The sequence below is a fragment of the Passer domesticus genome, chromosome 5, assembly GCF_036417665.1.
Source record: "Passer domesticus isolate bPasDom1 chromosome 5, bPasDom1.hap1, whole genome shotgun sequence".
Taxonomy (NCBI): Eukaryota; Metazoa; Chordata; class Aves; order Passeriformes; family Passeridae; genus Passer; species Passer domesticus.
In genome coordinates, this window is record NC_087478.1 from 25,469,273 (window position 1) to 25,487,390 (window position 18,118).

General features: G+C 35.9%; 1 protein-coding gene across 5 annotated transcripts in view; it reads left to right on the forward strand.

Annotated features, from left to right (window-relative positions):
• DOCK4 (dedicator of cytokinesis 4) overlaps positions 1 to 18,118 on the forward strand; it is a 224,731-nt gene that overhangs the window by 132,494 nt on the left and 74,119 nt on the right. For all 5 annotated transcript variants that reach the window (XM_064422379.1, XM_064422377.1, XM_064422380.1 and 2 more), the window contains exons 14-17: positions 9,966 to 10,090; positions 11,628 to 11,790; positions 12,315 to 12,421; positions 12,954 to 13,110. In XM_064422379.1, coding sequence (XP_064278449.1) covers positions 9,966 to 10,090; positions 11,628 to 11,790; positions 12,315 to 12,421; positions 12,954 to 13,110 — 552 coding nt within the window. The remainder of the gene's footprint in view (positions 1 to 9,965; positions 10,091 to 11,627; positions 11,791 to 12,314; positions 12,422 to 12,953; positions 13,111 to 18,118) is intronic.

Here is an 18,118-nt window from a genome sequence, read left to right on the forward strand (position 1 = left end):
CATTGCCTGCAGTTCTTAGAGTTGGAATAAACCCTAGCACAGCTGTTTGTCTAAATGAGGACTTAACTGGCTTCACTAGAATGCCTGCTCTGCATCCCAGTTGTAAATAGACTGAACTTTTGTGTGGTAAGCATACATTTAGGTGCACGTCTTCCTTTGTTGTGCGTTCATTTAAGCTATACTGTTCTTAACAGTGCTAAGTCTATTGCTGGTAGTTTACTGGTAGTTGTTGTCTTAACTGCTTGGTACATTCAAAGACAAAATCCATTCAGTGTGATACATAAGAATAAGAATTTAAAATAATCTCATTGTCTTCCTGTAGAATACTTTTTTCACTAAGCAATTCAGTGAGGTCCAAGCCTTCCTTTCTGGAATTTTACCTAGAAACTTCCTCTATGCAGTTTTGTGTATAGCAACAGGACAAGATAATTCTGACTTAAAACATCTATGGATTTGATTTTGAAAGGCTCTGTGACTTAGAGACAGCAGCTCAAAATGCCTTTATCCATAAAATATACTTTGGTGTGTAAAGAATTGGCCTGTTGGCTGACATCTCAAAAGATTTTCTCAGATGGATATCACTTAGCTATCGTTTTTTCAGCTTATGATCTGAACTGGTGCCATTACCACTGCTGCTAGCTGATCACCACGTGCTTTGATTTAAGGATAAGAGTTAATATTTCTTCCTGTCTATCCAAATTATTAAACTCATATAATATTAGAAGAGGTTAAAGAATTGGTGCACCCCTACAATCATTCTACATTGACCAGTGTTTACCTTGTACACAAGCTTAGTGTGGTATCTCTACTGGAGTCTAGAGCTGGGCTAGTCAGTCCTGACTGGAGAAGTCTTGGCTTGTAATACTTAACCCAGAATTTTTTGGTCTCTTTCTATTTCTGTGAAAAAAATTTGACAAATAGCATTGCTAAAAACTCTACATGCAGCTGCACTATTAATTTTTGTAGAGGAACTTTCATTCTTTCAAACTTGTTTGTCCAAGATGAAAAGCTGTATTTTGTTTCAACATTGTCTTTTTCTTTTTTGCAATTTCTGCTCTTTTAGCAGATAAAACGAGGTGCCTGGGATATTGCCATGCTTTTAAGTTTCCTATGTTAAGCTTTCATATGCTCAATTTTGTAAAAGTAACTGAATTTTTTTACCATTACATCTGCATTGCTTTATGTTTGTCACCTTTTAACTTCATTAGATGTCCTTTTGCGGTCCAGTCAAATCTCATCAAATCCTGTCCTTCAAAGCTACTGAATGTATTAATCATTCTTTCATCTGGATTATTAAAAGGTCTTTTCATGTCCAAGTACACACTCATCAACTTTTCTTACTATTTTCAGAAGCTTTTTAAAATAAAAGTAGAAATAGAATCTTTGTCTTTTTATACAAATGGTCTCACAAAATGCTATCTTTGTGATAAACGTTCATTATCAATTATGTGATTTCTGACTAGGGGCAGTCATTCTTTCAAAGCATAGGAAAAGATTCTGCAAAAATATAAAGGAAGCTATGGAATATGTTGTCCTCATCACGGTAAGTGTCTGTATCTGCCAGTGAGCTTGGAGTTAGTAAAGAGCTGTTGATTCTAGGAGAAGAAATCTGTCAGACACACTTCAACATTTTTCTCCCTTGAGCAGTGGAGTGAATTTTTCCAAACTTTTCTTTATACTGTGTGAAGTACAAACAGTTTAAATTTAACTTTTGCCATTGGATATATTAGTTACACTAAACATGTTTGAGCAATATGGTGGAGTCAAGACACACCCTGCATTTTGACATTTCACAGAACTGTAGTACTCTAGGGGGACTATGCTCTGCTTTTCAAATCCTATTTTAATACTTTTTAAAAACTTTAATCTTAGCTGTTGAAGGAATTAACATTTCTACAAGTCACCAGAGAAAAGAAGGATATGATGTATTTGATTACAAGACAAGTGCAAGGAACTTGTGTATTGTTTTCCTTCTCCTTTCCATCCCCTCTGTCTTATTTTTTTGGTTCATTACAAATGGAAGGAAAAAAACAGAAGAAAACTATGGAAAGGGAAGACAAGCCAGAATTTAATTGTACTTCCCTTGATTTAAAATCTCTGGAAATTAAGAATGGGGGAAAGGGTCTTCTGCAGTTTATGGTATTTGAAGGATAAGCTGGCTTTCTACTGGGTATAGAATAAGTAGCAGTGATGCATGGGAGGTGTATGCAATGATAGTTATGGCTTGGAAGATTTTCTTTGATAAACTGGGTAAGGAACACTGGCAAACTAACAAATGAATGCTTTAGGTCTATTAAACTAAACAGTCTTTCAAAATTCTGTTGGAAATATTTTCTTTATTTTGAAGTTAGACAAAGTCAACAGATCAAAGTTTTCTGTTGAAAAAAGTTTGCAAGTCTTTCATTCCTCACTTGTTTCAAACAGTTTGGTTTACATCTTGTTGTTAGAAGGAAGAGAAAAAAGTCACAGGACAATTAGGTATTATGTGGCAAATGTACAGTCCGTTTGAAATCTGAAAGTATTTGTTTGAGAATTCTTTGTAAAGGGCACTTCATTTGCTTAATCGCATGTTTTCTGGTGCGTCTTAGAGCTTGTTGAATGTTTCTGCAGTAAAGCTGAAAATGCAGTTAATGTTCTGTCAAAAAATGAAAGTCAAGTAACTGAGGAGAGTACTAAAAAAAAATCAGTTTATTCATCTCTCATTTAAATGCCTAAGTCTAATCCAATAATAAAAAGGCAGTGGTGTTACCAAAGTGACCAATGCTCCCAAAATCTAACATATGCAGAGTTGTTTTAATTAAGTTTCCCATATATAAACAAGAATACCAGTCATAATATATAAAGTATCTGCTAGCATATAAATAGTAGAAATTGCCTTAATTTTTTCTGCCTATCCCCTATATACTTAAATACAGACACACAACCTGCCCCAAATAATTCTTGGTCAAGTGTCACCCTGAAGGTCTCAGTCTGAGGTTTTCTTTTGTAAGTGTATATTTAAGCACTGAATAAAACATTTTCTCATTCTTGAGTCATGTGTGTATATAACTCATAAATATCACAAATGTGTGCAGAATTTGCTTGGTTATTCTTTGCCTCAGTGATGGAGAGGTGAAGGTATGCTCTGTGGGGAAAAAGCACTGAACAGACAGCTGTCTGGTGCTTGTCACAGTCTTTAAAACTCAAACATGTTCACTGGCAGCTTCAAGCATGTCAATGAAATTTGCCCCCCTTTTTAAAAGTGCTCAATATATTCCTTGATAAGCAGCCAGTCAGTCTTTCAGTATCTTCTAAAGTGCAAAACAAAAAGAAAATTGTTTCAGTAATGGGATTTCATTTCCTACAGTGATGAAATTCTTTGTGAAATGCAGCATGCCTGTGTGTCTTCCTGAGCTGCTGTCCTTAACAATGTCATTCTCTCAGATAACATTCTTCTGTATTACAATTTTCACAAATGATCCTAGATTGCTTAACTTGAATTTTTTTTTAATTGAATGTGTAAGAAGTCAGGAAGGGAAGGCAAGAGAAAAGAATAGTTGAGTGAAGACATGCTGGTCAAACTAAAGGACAACAGGGAAATGCAGAAACAGTGAAGGTACAAACGGGTGTGCTGGGAAGAATATTGGGATGTTGCCCACTTATGTAGTGATGGGGTCAGGAAGGCTAAGGCAAAGTTGGAGCTGAAATCAGCAAACAAAAACAAGGACTTCTGTAGATATTTTAGCCAGAAAAGAAAAGCATACTCCTTGTGATCAACATGACTGGTAAATTGGTCTCAGCAGATGAAAAGAAAAGGCTGACGTACTCAACAATATTTTTGCCCCAGTCTTCACTGTAAGTCTCTCCTCAGCCTCTCAAATCTGTGGATCTCAAGGCAAGGATTGAAGGGAGCAAAGTTCCTCCCTCTGTAGGAAAACAGTGACCACCTGAGGAGTCTGAGCATACTTAAGTCTGTGTGACCTGGCAAGATGCAGCCCAGGGTCCTGAGGGAGTTGGCTGATGTAGTTGCCAAGCCACTCTCCATGATATTTGAAAAGTCGTGGCAGTCACATGGAGTACCCAGTGACTGTAAAACAGGAAACATTACACCAGTTTTTTTATAAGGGTAGAAATGCCAACTCAGGGTGCCCACAGAGAGTGTAGATGTCCTATCCCTGGCAACATTTAAGGACAAATTGGAGAGGGCTCTGAGCAACTTGCTCTAGTTGAACTTCCCAGCTCATTGCATGGAAGCTGGACTATGAAATCATCAAAGTTCAACTGCCAGAAGGGAATTGGAGAGATGGGAAACTTTACTAAGCTTCCTTAGCAGTCTCCTCAAGTTAAAAGTTAAAATCACCTTCTGCTGCTTTTTTTTTTTTCTTTGCTGTTTATATATTTTTTAATATCCTCCCACTGGCAGTTGCTACACAACCCTTTTCCCATTCTACGTAGTATTCAAAGGGTCTTTTCTCTAGAATGTTTTCACCCACAAGATTTACATTCTGGGTTAATACCATTTTGTCTGTGCCACATCCAGAGATTTTTCAGTCCCTACAAATGAAATTTTTTTAAGAGCTGTTCAAGATATATTTAGAGTATAAAGCATCTCATTAGCTTGTATTTTACATAGGTGTAGATGAACAGGAACTTCCTTTAAATGAAATCACGTTTTTTGCTCTTTTGCAATTCAAAGGTCCTACAGTTCTGTGCAAAGCTTTCAGAAAAGCAGTTCCAAACAAAAGCTCCTAGTGAGGTCTGTATACTTATTTTTAAATTAGTGGCTGTTGTCAGCAGTAACTATCAGAGATGCTTGTTCAAATACAGTCATGCTGTGTTTTGTTACCCTACTAAGCAATCAAATTGAAATTTATTTCACTAGAAAGCTTTTTGAGGATAACTGGCAAACTAAACTCTCATTTCTAACAGAGACACTACCTTTGATCTTTGACAGCTGTCTTCTGCTTGAAGAAGATCTCTTCCTTGTTGCATATTAATATGCTACAAGAGACTGCAGTTCTAAATATGTTTAAAATACAAGAAAAGTCTTGTTATAATATACATACTGTGGTTGCAGCTCACAGCTTTGCCAGTGTAAGTTTAAAAACTATTTTGTGACAAAAGATCATTGCTTTGATGCTTAGGTTAGGTGCAAATATTCCTATAAAAATAGCAGTACAAATTATATATTCATACAAAGGCTCTCGTGAGGCATGTACTGATGTTATTTTCTCCTTACTAGTGATTACCTGTGTTGTTCCTGTCACCTGAGGTTCAGTGGGTGCAGTTAAGCCTCTCTGAGCTGGGGGCATTTTACACACAGGTCTGACTTGGGAGTAGCAGGAGACCAGTGCTTGAGACACAGCTCCTTGATAGTGATGATGGAGCCTCCAACCTATGAAGGAAAGGGAGCCTTCAAGGGGAGGCTCCTGTTATGAAGGATATCCCATAATAAAACTCTGCAGTGGGCATAATAGGTCCCTGAGTATACATTGTTGTCTCCAGCCTGGAAATTACTCCTGGCTCTTTTCTCTTTACTGCTTATTTAATAGTTGTAGCTTATAGTTGGCAGGTTGAGGAAGGCTGACCCCCATTAACTGCATCCTCCAGCAGTCTTCTTGTGGTTGTTTTTGACTTTAATTGGCCTTTCCTCCTGTTCCTAATATTAGACTTTTGCATGTAATTGATGCTGATCAGGTGTCTGTCCCTCACCCCCATTCTGCCCTTGTGCAATTCATTGCTAGCTGGATTGAAGTCACGAAGCTTTTGCTTCTTTGTAGGTCAGAATTCTTGAGCTATAATATCCCTGGTAAGCACCTACAGCTGGGACAAGAGGTGTTGGGTTTTTCCTGTTCTAGCCCATGGAGAGTGCTTTCAAGATAATTTTGCCAGATCAAAGCTGTAATGTATTGGCAGGACCATATGATGAGGCAGGTAGGGGCAATGCTGTGCTGTACACATTTCTATTTAGCAACTCAGACATTTCAATTCAACACCTTTCATTTACAATTAAATTCACATACCAGAGTGGCTGTCCATGCAGAAAGCTTGTGGTATGTCAAAATGTTATATCTGTATTCACACCCCTGCAGCTTGACGTTGTTGTTGTTAAATTCTGTGGAATTTCAGTTTCCATATGGCTTTAACCCTCACTTAATATTAGAAGGTCTTGTAGGAATTTGTCAGCCTGCTTTTGGTGAAAAGGTGAAATCATAGGGTGCAACTAGGAAGTCCCAAAGCGTTGGGTTTATTGGGTCACTTCTGTAATTAGGACAGAATATAGTCCTTTTCAACACATTCAATTGCATGATTGTCAGAAGAACAAACAGCTTCCCTAGATACAGTTTTTGACCCTCACAGTTCTGTTTTTTCCAAGAAACAGCTTATTACTTCCCACTTTCATAGGGACCAACACCAACTTTTTTATTTCTTCTTTGTTGTTTACCATCTCACACCCAATGTACAATAGTCCTCTGTCTTATCTATGCTGATTTTAACATGTTAACCTCATTTTTTTCTTGAAATAGTGTCTAGTAAGTAGCTTTACCAAGATAAGCAGCTTTTTAAGCAGTGAAACCATTCAAATAACACAAAATTGTGACACAAGACTTCTTTAATTTGCTTTTCTCCAGGTTCTGTTGACTCAACTCATAACCTACATGAAGCATCTTTGACTTCTAAGGAGACCTAGGTGGTTTAGCTTCACAGAAAATGTTTAATGATTTCAAACCTGTGTTGATCTGTGTCACTATTTGATAGTCATTTCTTACCCAGAAAACTGACAGTCCTAGACAAAGCTGATTGACAGTGGGTTTTGACTCTGGCTAAGAATGTTTCTTACTGGGTGTTGCTCTCTGCATGTTCATTTCACAGTCTGGATGCCTTAAATTCAGAAAGATGAAAGTGACCTGTCATAACAGGGGCTAGGGAATGGAAATGCTCCATCAGAGCAGGGAGAAATGAGCTGCCCTTTGTTTTGAAACAAATGCTTTCAGGTGGTCTACATCTTTCATACCACTCAGTATCATTATAGGTAGAGGCAGGTTAGTCACTTCAAAAGCTGAGCACAATTTTTGATATTGTTTTCAGTTATTTATTCCTGCACCAAACTTCATGCTGAAAACAGCCACTGGATGTTTTCTCTTCCTTGGAGAAGGAGACACTGTGTTTCTCAGCACAGAAATGGGCTTGAATTAGTGTGTTGCGTTTTTATATCATCTAAAGCCTCTTGTGTGATAGAGATTTAATTCTGTAGGTGTGTTTTCAGCCAGTAATTAAAGTCTGATGAACTGTGCTGTTTGAAATGTGCCCTTCCTATTTGTGTTGATTCCTCACATTTGGTGAAGTGTGACACTGTAAAGTGTCAATAGACATACACCTGTAAGATTATTTGAGTCATGCAGATGGTTTAGCTGGAGATACATTTGTTCTCAGCAAAGTCTACTTCAGAACTCTGATATTCAGCAGGACTTGGCCTTTCAGTGCTACTTATGGCTGTAATTGATTACCTTAGTGACAAGGAGTTGATTTAATCTGTCCGGTGTACTGGTGAAGGCAAAGATCCCACAGAAAAATGATACATATTTTTATAATCAAATGTGTAATTATAGTTACCATAAATGAGAAAGATCAGTTAAAGGAATATAGATAGATTGAGCAATTTGCTGATATTTGAATGCTTTATAGAGGATTTGGAATGTTTTTTATGGGAAGTGGAGCCACAAAAGAATGCCCTAACTTAGTTTAAACAGACAATCTCAGTTTTTGGAGTGAGAATTTCTGTTAAGGAAGATGGAAAAATGGCATTTTGTAAAAGCTGAGTATGCACATGTGAGTATGCTCTCCCAGCCTCCAGCTATTTTCAACTCAAGGGACTTCCTGAGTCCTTATGATTGCCGTTTTCATATCCGGTAGCTGATCTTTTATTCCACAATTTCTCCATCCTTTCCTTTCATCCTTTTACATTACTTACATTCATAACATACTTTGGAAAGCTTTGGGTTTGTGTTTGGGTTTTGTTTTTAGATCGCCTTTTTTTTGTTTGTTTTTTTTTTTTTTTTTGTGTTTTGTTTTGTTTTTTGGTGGTTTTTTTTTTTTTGTTTTTTTGGGTTTTTTCTTACAAGTCTATCACCTGAATAACCATCACTTTTTGCTTATTTTAAACCTGTTTCCCACCAGGAACCAGAGGCTGATCTGGTGGTTGCTCTCACTAGTAATTCAGTTCTTTCATTCTTGACTTCAGACACTCTTAAGTGAATACGATTTAGTGTTTGTTCTGTTGATTCTCTCTAGCTGTATTCTAGCCTCTGTCCATGATTGTTTCAGGAGTTAATGGATAATAAGGTAATACAATAGCAATTTCCCCCCTTGTTTATGGGCACGGGTCTTGAGGGATTCGTGATATGGCAATTTCTTCTTTAACTCTTTTTATCATTGAGATGGTGCTTTGGAGGAATCATTTAATTATTTTGCATCTAGTGATGTAATAATATTATAAAAATATTAGATGGCTATAGCAAGATCATTGTTTCTGTTACTTGAAAATCACTGGAGAGTTGCATGGAGTAAAATGCAAGGTATGTGAAACATGAGAGTATTGTGGAAAGTTCAAGCAAGTCAAATTCTACTTGAAAATTAAACTGAAGCTAGAAATTGAAGCTACATTAATTTTTTATATTATATATATTATAATTAATTTTACTCACAATACAAGTACACATCCCATGGTTGCCTTACAAGTGGCACACCTATAAATATATTAAACTATCACACCTTCAGCAGTGCTGAGTGAAAATCTGCCTTATTAAAATATGATCTTCCCTTTTCACTAAACTTGCATTTCTCTAGATGGAAACATATATTCTCAATTGCTGTTTCAACAAAGTCCAGAAATAAGAATTTTAGAAAATTCTCCTAATTATGATGCTGTTCATCCTTCATTGTTCTGCCTTTCACAAGGAAAGTTCAGCTGCTTCAAAAGCAGTTCTGGTAATGTTTGTTAAGAGCTGAATTAGTTTAGACTCTTCACAAATAGATCAAGCATCTTTAAACAGAACAGGGGCTTCCTTACCATGGCACTTCAGTCACCACCAGCACTGCTTTCCCCCGTCCTGTCCCCACTGCAACCACTCTTTCCCCTTTTCATCAAACTTTGCAGTTTGTGTCAACTGAAACTAAAATAAAATTACTATTGATCTAGTCCATAAGATCTGTTTGTGTTCTGACAGATTACTTAGCATGATACTGCATGAATGTGCAAAGAATTTAAATTTAGATATGCTAGCAGTACTTGTACATACCATATGGTACTTTGGTAGTGTCTGTATAGGATTTGTAGTTTAAATGTCCTGATGAAGAGTCTAATTTCTTAGAAGCCTTTTCAACAAGTAAAAAATAAGATAACTAAACGTGCTTTTTCCTCATAAGCTTTGGAACACCCTGTTAATGTAAAGTATATTGAGACATTTTTGGATTACAAATCGTAACACAATCTGGGAAGACTGCCCTTCAAATGGGAAAAACACCAACCTCTTGGTTTTTCCTTCTGCAAAATAATACACTTACTGTTAAGATTAAGCAGAAAAAAGTTGTAATCAGTTAAACAGAGAACTGTAACAATTACAGGTGAAAGGAAGTACATTAACATTGCCTTAGATTAGAAGAAGAATTAAATTAGGTGGAGCTAGATGCTAGATTCAGTATAGATAGAGGGGGCGATGAAAAGACAGACAGACCAAACAGTTGAGTAGAAGCCCCTAGAACTGGTTTAGTATGGAAAATAATCTTTGAGTTTTGAGAGGGATGAAGACCTTTGCTTTTCTTGGTTTATGAATACCATTATTGCTTAAAATCCAAAAATACTGATAAATTGTGGGTGTAGCACTATCCTTTGTGTGATAAAATGAAAATCTACTGAAGTACTGAAAGCCAATGTTAGCAAGTTGGACTGACTTTTGGACACATTGTTCTGTTTGTTTTTTTGATAGGTGAAATGAGGAATGATTTATATATCACTGTAGAAAGAGGAGAATTTGAGAAAGGAGGGAAAAGTGTGGCCAGAAATGTGGAAGTGACAATGCATGTGGTGGACAGCAGTGGTCAAATTTTAAAGGTATCTTTGTTTTATGTTTTTCTTGGCTGTAGTTAATTTTGATACACTTTTTCATATGTAAGTCTTCTTTTGTGGCACTGATTGAAGAATACAAAAATGCTTTGGAAAGGACATATTTATCTTTTGCTGTCTTTAGGTATTCAGGTGTTTCCACTTTGCTGAAAACATTTATAAAATGTCCATATAAAATCTTAATATATGTTTGTTTTATTTCTGTGGTGAATTGCATGATTGGGATAAACACATAAAATTGCCAACCAAATAACTGATGATTCCATTAAGATGCTGGAAAATGTTGAAGCAAGATCAAATTTGGGAAACTTTTGTATTTCCTAAGAATTCTTCTTAGAAGTATGCAAATTTTTATGTTACACAGAACAAGTTTTCTTGATAATGGTGAATTTTGTGTCTGATTTTAATAAATATGGGATTCTTGCTGCAGAAGTCAGCACAACATAGCAGTAAAAAACATAAATTAATGTTCCTTCTCATCTTCAAATTTTATTGTATGCTGTTGGTGATGGCTTACAAACAGGCAATGGTTTAAATTTTAATTATTAATACATGACTATTTCTCAAAATTTTTTTGTAACAAAAAGATTTCTGTTCACATTCAAGCTTTTCCTCACATATTTGTATATGGTTTTTGTTTTGTTTTAAATTTGAAAGTAGTATTTTCATATGTTCTGCATGATTTCATGGGCTGTGGGGTAGCACAATGAAGAAAGGTTGCAGAAATAGCCTCAAATTGTGTGTTTGTGTATCTGAAGTGAAATTGTGCAAATTGATCCATGGCATCCAATATAGATACATTTTATATACATACATATACATTTAATATTTGTTAAATGCATTACATTGCATTATTTATACATGCATTATTTATATTTCTCTGTGTGTGTATATTAAACAAGAACATGATATTGAGATTATCATGGCAAAAGGTACACCTTACCTTTCCCACAGAGAATTAATAGATATTCCTGAATCAGGACCTTAGACAAATCCATTTGTCTGCCTTGCTCTGGGGAGTCCATCATGGGTGTAGTAAAGGCAGCCAACATTTTGCTTCTTGCTGATCACAGAATCCACATTTATTTTCTAATGCTGGGACATACCAGCACAGTGCCAGGGTTACAGGCTTGTTTTAGATGACTGAAGATCTCGAGCCTGGGCTGTTCTGGTCTCAGTTCCATTCTTTGTTGCTGGGGCATAACATTGGCAGGACCATGTTGTGTCCTGGGAATCCACAACACATCTGTTGCTTAGGCCTCCCTGATCACCCAGTACAGTACACCCTGATAAACACTTCTGTTCTAAATTATGTGAATGATTCTTGCAATTTCTAATTTTCTAATTGCAAATATTAAAAAAAAAGTGCTGCTGTTTTTGAGGGTTACAAGATACTGAACATTGAACCACATTGGGCATTTATGATATGAGTGTAAACATTAAACAGTCTTCCTTGGAAAAGCAATCCTTGTTGACATTTTACCAGTGAATTAATCTATCCTTAATCATATTTTTTCTTCATTAGGATTTTATCTCATTTGGCTCCGGAGAGCCACCAGCCAGCGAGTACCATTCTTTTGTGCTTTATCACAACAATGGTCCCAGATGGGCTGAGCTGCTGAAACTTCCAATTCCTGTGGATAAGTTCAGAGGAGCTCACATCCGCTGTGAATTCCGGCACTGCTCCAGTGAGTGGTGCTCATGACTTCTGCTGGTCCTCCCCTTACTGCTGCAGTCAGCACACGAGTTTCTGTAACGCCTCAGGGAAAAGACAGCTCCATAAACTTTCTCTGTAATGCTTTTTTTACTAACAAAATTCTAAAATTTTTTAAATATTATTAAACATTTTAGAGATAATTTTGAGGTAAAAATTGCTGACAGGTTCCACCTTCTGCATTCCAAGGCATGAGGAACAGGTTTCACAGAGGAGGATAAACTTCTATATGTTGCTAAGATTGCCTATTTGGTGGCTTACATTATTTGTTGTTAATATATACTAAATTATTTCAGAATATTCCCTACTGATTTAAAGTGAGATTAAAAAAAAGAACATTACAGGAGATAATGCACAAATTGGAACAGCAATTCAAGATAATCTTTGTCTGACTGGCTGCAGCTCCAGTATACTTTCTTATGTTGCGTTGCATATGTACTTTTTGTCTAAAAAGTACACTATTATCTTTAACTGCTGCTATTTATATATGCATTTCAGCAAAAGAAAAGGGTGAGAAGAAGTTGTTTGGCTTTTCTTTCGTGCCCCTGATGCAGGAAAATGGGAGGACTCTGCCAGATGGCACCCATGAACTAATTGTACACAAGGTAATTTGAATTAGCACTCATTAGCTGTAATGATTCCACTGGACCCTACTTTAAATGCCCAGAGACATGAAGTTGAGAAAGAGTGATAATCTTGTCACCATTAAAATATCCATTGCTGATTGTTTAATATTCACCTTCCTGATACAGTTGCAATTGAATCTAGGTATGTATTTCAGTGCATTGGTTTACCTAAGTCTTACTATTATATCACATTGTGTGGCAATGAATTTCACAAAGGTAAGTTATTTTAATTTTGTGGAATTATCTTTCAACATATAAGAATTGCCACTTTGTTTATAGGATTTTATGTGGTCCCAGATAAAGTTTAGATTTCAACATGAAAATTTGTAGCTATTAATTTAATAACCTGTGCAAATTTGTTAAATTTGAAAGCTATGTTCTAAAACAAAAGTTGCAACAGGCATAGTGGAAATGCTTCAGTTTCTGACAGAGAAACAATGATTCATGTAATTTAGAGATTTGGTCAATTGTTTTCTGCAGTACAGTTGTTTTAACTGGTTTGTTTCCACAGTGTGAGGAAAATGCAAACCTTCAGGATTCTGGTCGCTACCTCAAACTCCCCTTTTCAAAGGGAATATCCCTAGGAAACAACAGCCAAGCAGTAAAAACCACTAAAGAGTCCTTCTGGATTACATCCTTTCTCTGCTCCACCAAACTCACACAAAATGGTAGGAAATTTAAAACATTTAAAACATGATGAGCTGAAATGAGTGTGATAGCTAGTCTTTTCCATGCCAAGCAAGCATGGATGTACTCAAAAATAGCTTATGTTCTATCTATTTTGTGAACTGGTTTTCTTCATAATTTTTTTATATCCAGATGGGAACAAATGGATCATGATGAACCACTGTTTTTAAGTAGTTTGAGAATGCTTTTTAGATGACCGTGATATTGGAATCAAATGCAGCACTTCTGGAATCAACTATTAAAACCCAGCTGCTTTATAAAACCTCTTAATCTGTTTGTTGTAGATTTTTTATTAATTACTTATTGTTAGCTTTAGGCTGTAGCAGTTTGTTTCTCTTCAAACCAACAAACATTTTTTCTACTTAAAACAGTCTTATACACTGGCTATAAGGAGCAGCAGATTTAAATACATGTGTTTACACTCTCCAGCAGTGCTCTGTGTAAAGTTCTTAACCAGTGTTATGTATAAAGTTCTTGAGGTTCTTGTCTACCTACCATGACTGAATTACCTGTAACTAAAAAAAAAACAACTATGGAACAATTTTCCAAAAATTTCTAAATATTGTGTATTTGCTTGTTAATGTGTTTCTGACCATTTTTGGTAGCCCCATAATTTTATATTATTACTTCGCTCTCTCTTGTGTGTGAATATTTGTGACTTTACCCATCTTCTGTGTATGGTGATGAAATTGCTAACTGCTTGCAAAATTAGTTATGAATGTTTAACAAAAACTAGAGCAGCTTTTTAAGTTGAAATAGTGCTCTTAATTTTCACCCTTCAATAGCAAGTGTGCAAAATAGAACTTTGTGCAACCAGTAAGTGGCTGGTTTCCATGCACACACCCATTTTGTATTTTCTTAGCAATTACCTTAGTCATGAAAGTTACTTAATGAAAGATTTTCCCAAAGGTAGCTAATAGGGAATCAGAGACTAAATTTGCTTCAGTTAAAGGCCTTGATTTAGGAAATTACATTAATCTACTGGTACTTACACGTGCATAAAAGTGCTGCCTGGAACTTAAAAGTGTCTCACTGATAAATACTTGCCCTATTGTTTGGGGTTCTAATACTAATTTTTATTTACAGTACAGGAGTTATTTTGTACTTACTGTAAATAGATGTGTGACATAGGGCATAAAATTTCCTCCTATTTTTAACCATATTCTGAGTAAGAGGGTGTAGAATATCTGAATAATATTGATCCCCTTTTCAGCTCTGAAAGAGTTAACAATTATTTCAGCAGTACTTCAGAGGGTGGAAATATTTTCAATAGACAGGCTCATATTTTCTCCAAGGATCTTCTTTGGGAAGTTCATCTTGGTGAGTTTCCAAATCCCGATTCTTTTAAACAAAAATTTGCCAAATTCTATTGCATGCTCAGAAAATGAACATAGAGCAAAGCATGTGGATATTTGGTCATGTGAGCATTACTTCAGTTATCCCTGAGAGAATGTAGCTTATGTGTTAAAAAATACAGGATTAAAAAGATCTGTGTATTTATTTTTTCTTAGTAAACATTTGTATTGGTGTTTTTGAAAATTGCTGGTTATTTTTTGATTTGTTTTGAAGTTTGGAGATTTTTTCTGAATGTCTCAGAGATTCACCCATTGTTTACAAACAACAATGTCCAGTCTGAAAATGAATTAAAAATTATTCTGTTGTCTGGCTGTGGGGTGGGGAAGGACCCCAAACCCAGACTTGTAAAGGGCGTGACTGAATTAGGCTGCAGCTTTACTCACTTGCTGGGAAATTTTACTCAGCTGTCATTCTCTCATTGATTGTTCCCACATGCCATCAGCTCTCATGCATATTAAATTATGGGGACTGGGGGACAGAGGCTGACTCCTATTTGTTGGGATCCATAACTTCCTTACCCTGGCTACTCTGGAGGGGTTATTAGGAATATTTCCAAATAAATTTTAGAAACCTTCTAACCAAGGGCGTGTGTGCGTTCATCATGGCTAAGAACGCATCCTTATCTAATCTTTCTCTTATTTCGTTTTTCCTTCTCTTTTCCTTTTGATCCTGGATAGTTAATCAGTTAATATTAGCAAAAGCTCTACTAGCTTTTTTTCTATTATATTCTTAGATGGGTAGTTATTTTTCATTATTCTATAAAACCCCAAAAGAGTGAGAGCACAGTATTTTTCTACTGAGTAGTTACCAAAACATTCTCAGTTTTTGACATATAGCAGGGATTGTTGGTTGCAAGAGAGTCAGGATCCTTCCAGTAAGTCTGAATATTTTAGCTGTTGGCATCCACTAATTTCTCAGCTCTGATTGGGGCATCCCTGGTCAGTAGCTGTTCAGCAGCAGAGCAACACACCATACAGCATGGCAGAGGCGTAATCCTTCTAGCTGCGTTAAAAAAAACCCAAACAAAACAGTGAATCAATAAAACAAAAGTAGCACTGGGCAGCTTTCCAAATAACTCGTGTTATGGAGGAAGTGTTGGTGACCACAGAAGCAGCCTGTTGGAAGAGACATGCTGACTGCCAGTTCTGAAATTCAGTCTTTTCCTCCTGAAGTGTAATAACAAGTCAATTGTTATTTGTCATAACAAGTCAATTTCTGACGTCTCAGGACTTATATGAGAGAGATGGGAAATCATCCCAAACCACTTCCTTAAACTCATGATTCTAAACTTTCTATTAAACCTAGCTCTTTGGATTTAAATTGCATGCTTTGAGAAGGGACGTGTTTTATTTGGTAGGAATAATAGGTCAGATGTAGTCTGTTTTAAATATACAGGCCTTGATTATTTTGAAGATAGTGCATTGGAAATATCTTTATTCTTCAGCAGAATTACTTATCATGACTGACTTTTGCCCTTTTCCAAAACTATGATTTCCTAGTGGGCCTATTTCTGGGGACAATTTTATATTCTCATGTCTCTTACTACATGACACACTGCTATCCGTTCCTCTTGTTATTCACATGTCAGATTTTCTATTCATGTCATTTATACTTAGGCTATTTGCTAATGTTATCTTAGAATGTCTTTCCTCCTTAGCACTTCCCTTGAAATAAGTCCTTTGAAGTGGGTGTCTTACATTTGCTTTATTTTTCTTTTTAAATCCCCCAACAAATCCCTAATATTGAGTGTTAACTATTTTCTACCAAGTTCCTCCAGCAAACCTGTAAAGAAGTGTTTTTCCTGCTCTGAACTCACAGCTTCAGCTAATCTTGCTACTTGTCAGCTTGAGCTGAGGCTTCAAGTGTGGAAGTACATTTAATTATCCAAAAGACAAATGTATTCACTGGATTTGTAAATCTTGTTTCTTAAAAATTCCTGACAGAAAGAATAATAAGAGCTATCATTTGTCCTTGATCTTTGGGACGTTTCTCTGATGCATGTGTGGGACTCTTCATCACTCAGCACAACTCAAGGAACTTATTTTTCTGTGCCAGCACAGCTTGAAGCAAAACAAAAATGTAACATAAAAATGCATCAAAACAATCTGTGCCCATCAAAAGCAATTAAGGCAGCAAAATATTTGTGGAATCTTATGTTAGTTGTTTGCCATTAACATCTATGGCAAAATTTGAATATAGGTGGAGATTTATTTAATGTTAATAAAGGAAAAATTATTACTTCATGTTTTGTGGGATAGAGGAACTTCCCTGGAGCAAATCAGGAAAGAGGTGACACAAAGATGGATGTTGTTCAAGTATTACTTGAGTGTGAAAACAGTCTGTAGTAGAAAGCAGCCAAAAAGATGCTGAACCAAGAGGAAAACTTGCTATTAACCTCTTACTTTAATAACTACTGAGAGCACTTCAGAAGCCCAGGCTCTTTCTAACACAGTGCAGGGCAGTGATCACCTAGACTGTAGTTTAGCTTAAACTGATATAAGGGTTGGATGGTGATTAAGGTTTTCTGCTTCAAACCACTAGACATTGAGAATTTCTGAAAAGCTGGTCAGTGAAGCGTGGCAGTAGCAAACTTGAATATAAAAGGGATTTGAAATTTTTTTAATTTAACAGTCAAAAATATGGTTAGCCTTTCCTGAAAGGAGCTCTGCAGATGTGTCTGAGTTCAGCAAGGAAAAACTGCTGAAAAACCAAGCCAAGTTTGCAAAACTATTTTAGGATATTAAATGGTATGGAACAAGAAATTCTCAATCTTATAGCAAGGTGGGCTTTTTAGTACCTCTGTGAAGCAATAATGTGTTTTCAAAGACTATTAAATGTAGAATTTACATTTAAGATGTGTGGAAGGACAGATACATTCATTGGGCCATCCGTCCACGGTGAATTTTATGAAGTATTTACAAGAAATCATGGATGAAAAAATCAACATGTAACTAATTCAGGTGTGCTGTAAGATGAATTTTCAAAGACAAATCATGGCAGAATAAACTTATTAATCTTTCTTTTCAATTTTTTTATTTACTATCAAGAGGAAATGCAGCAGTTCAGCAATGCAGCACATAAGAAAACATATAGATTAGAAATAAGAATTTTCAAATACGCAAAAAAAAGTTAAAATGGAAGTGGAAGGTTGCACTATAGCAAAAGGAATTTCCTGAGCAGATGGAAAATATTACTAGATATGAAGAAATCTCTGGGATTTGTCTCTGTTTTAAAGGACTGGAAGGATGTAGAGATGAGAGTAACTTCATTAAAATCTGAGACAATTTTCTGCTAATATGTTGTTGAAAGATCTCATCAGTTGAGAGGGACAAAATCAAAGTATGATATAGCAAAGCATTGTAACTTTGACTTAAATAATTAATAAGAAAGAATAGAAATTAGATTGACTCTAATGGTAGAAAAGGCAGGGTATCCTAGTGGACACTTCTGGGGATTCTTCTTTATCAAGGGAGCTGAATAGTGTTAAACAGAAACATCATATTGTTGACATAAATATGTCTATCTAAAAGACACTCAAGTTCTAGAACATGTCAGATGTTTACAAGAGATGTATGAGCTTGCTAATGATGTAGAAAATGATGTAATCTTATCTGTAATGTAGTTTTCATTTTG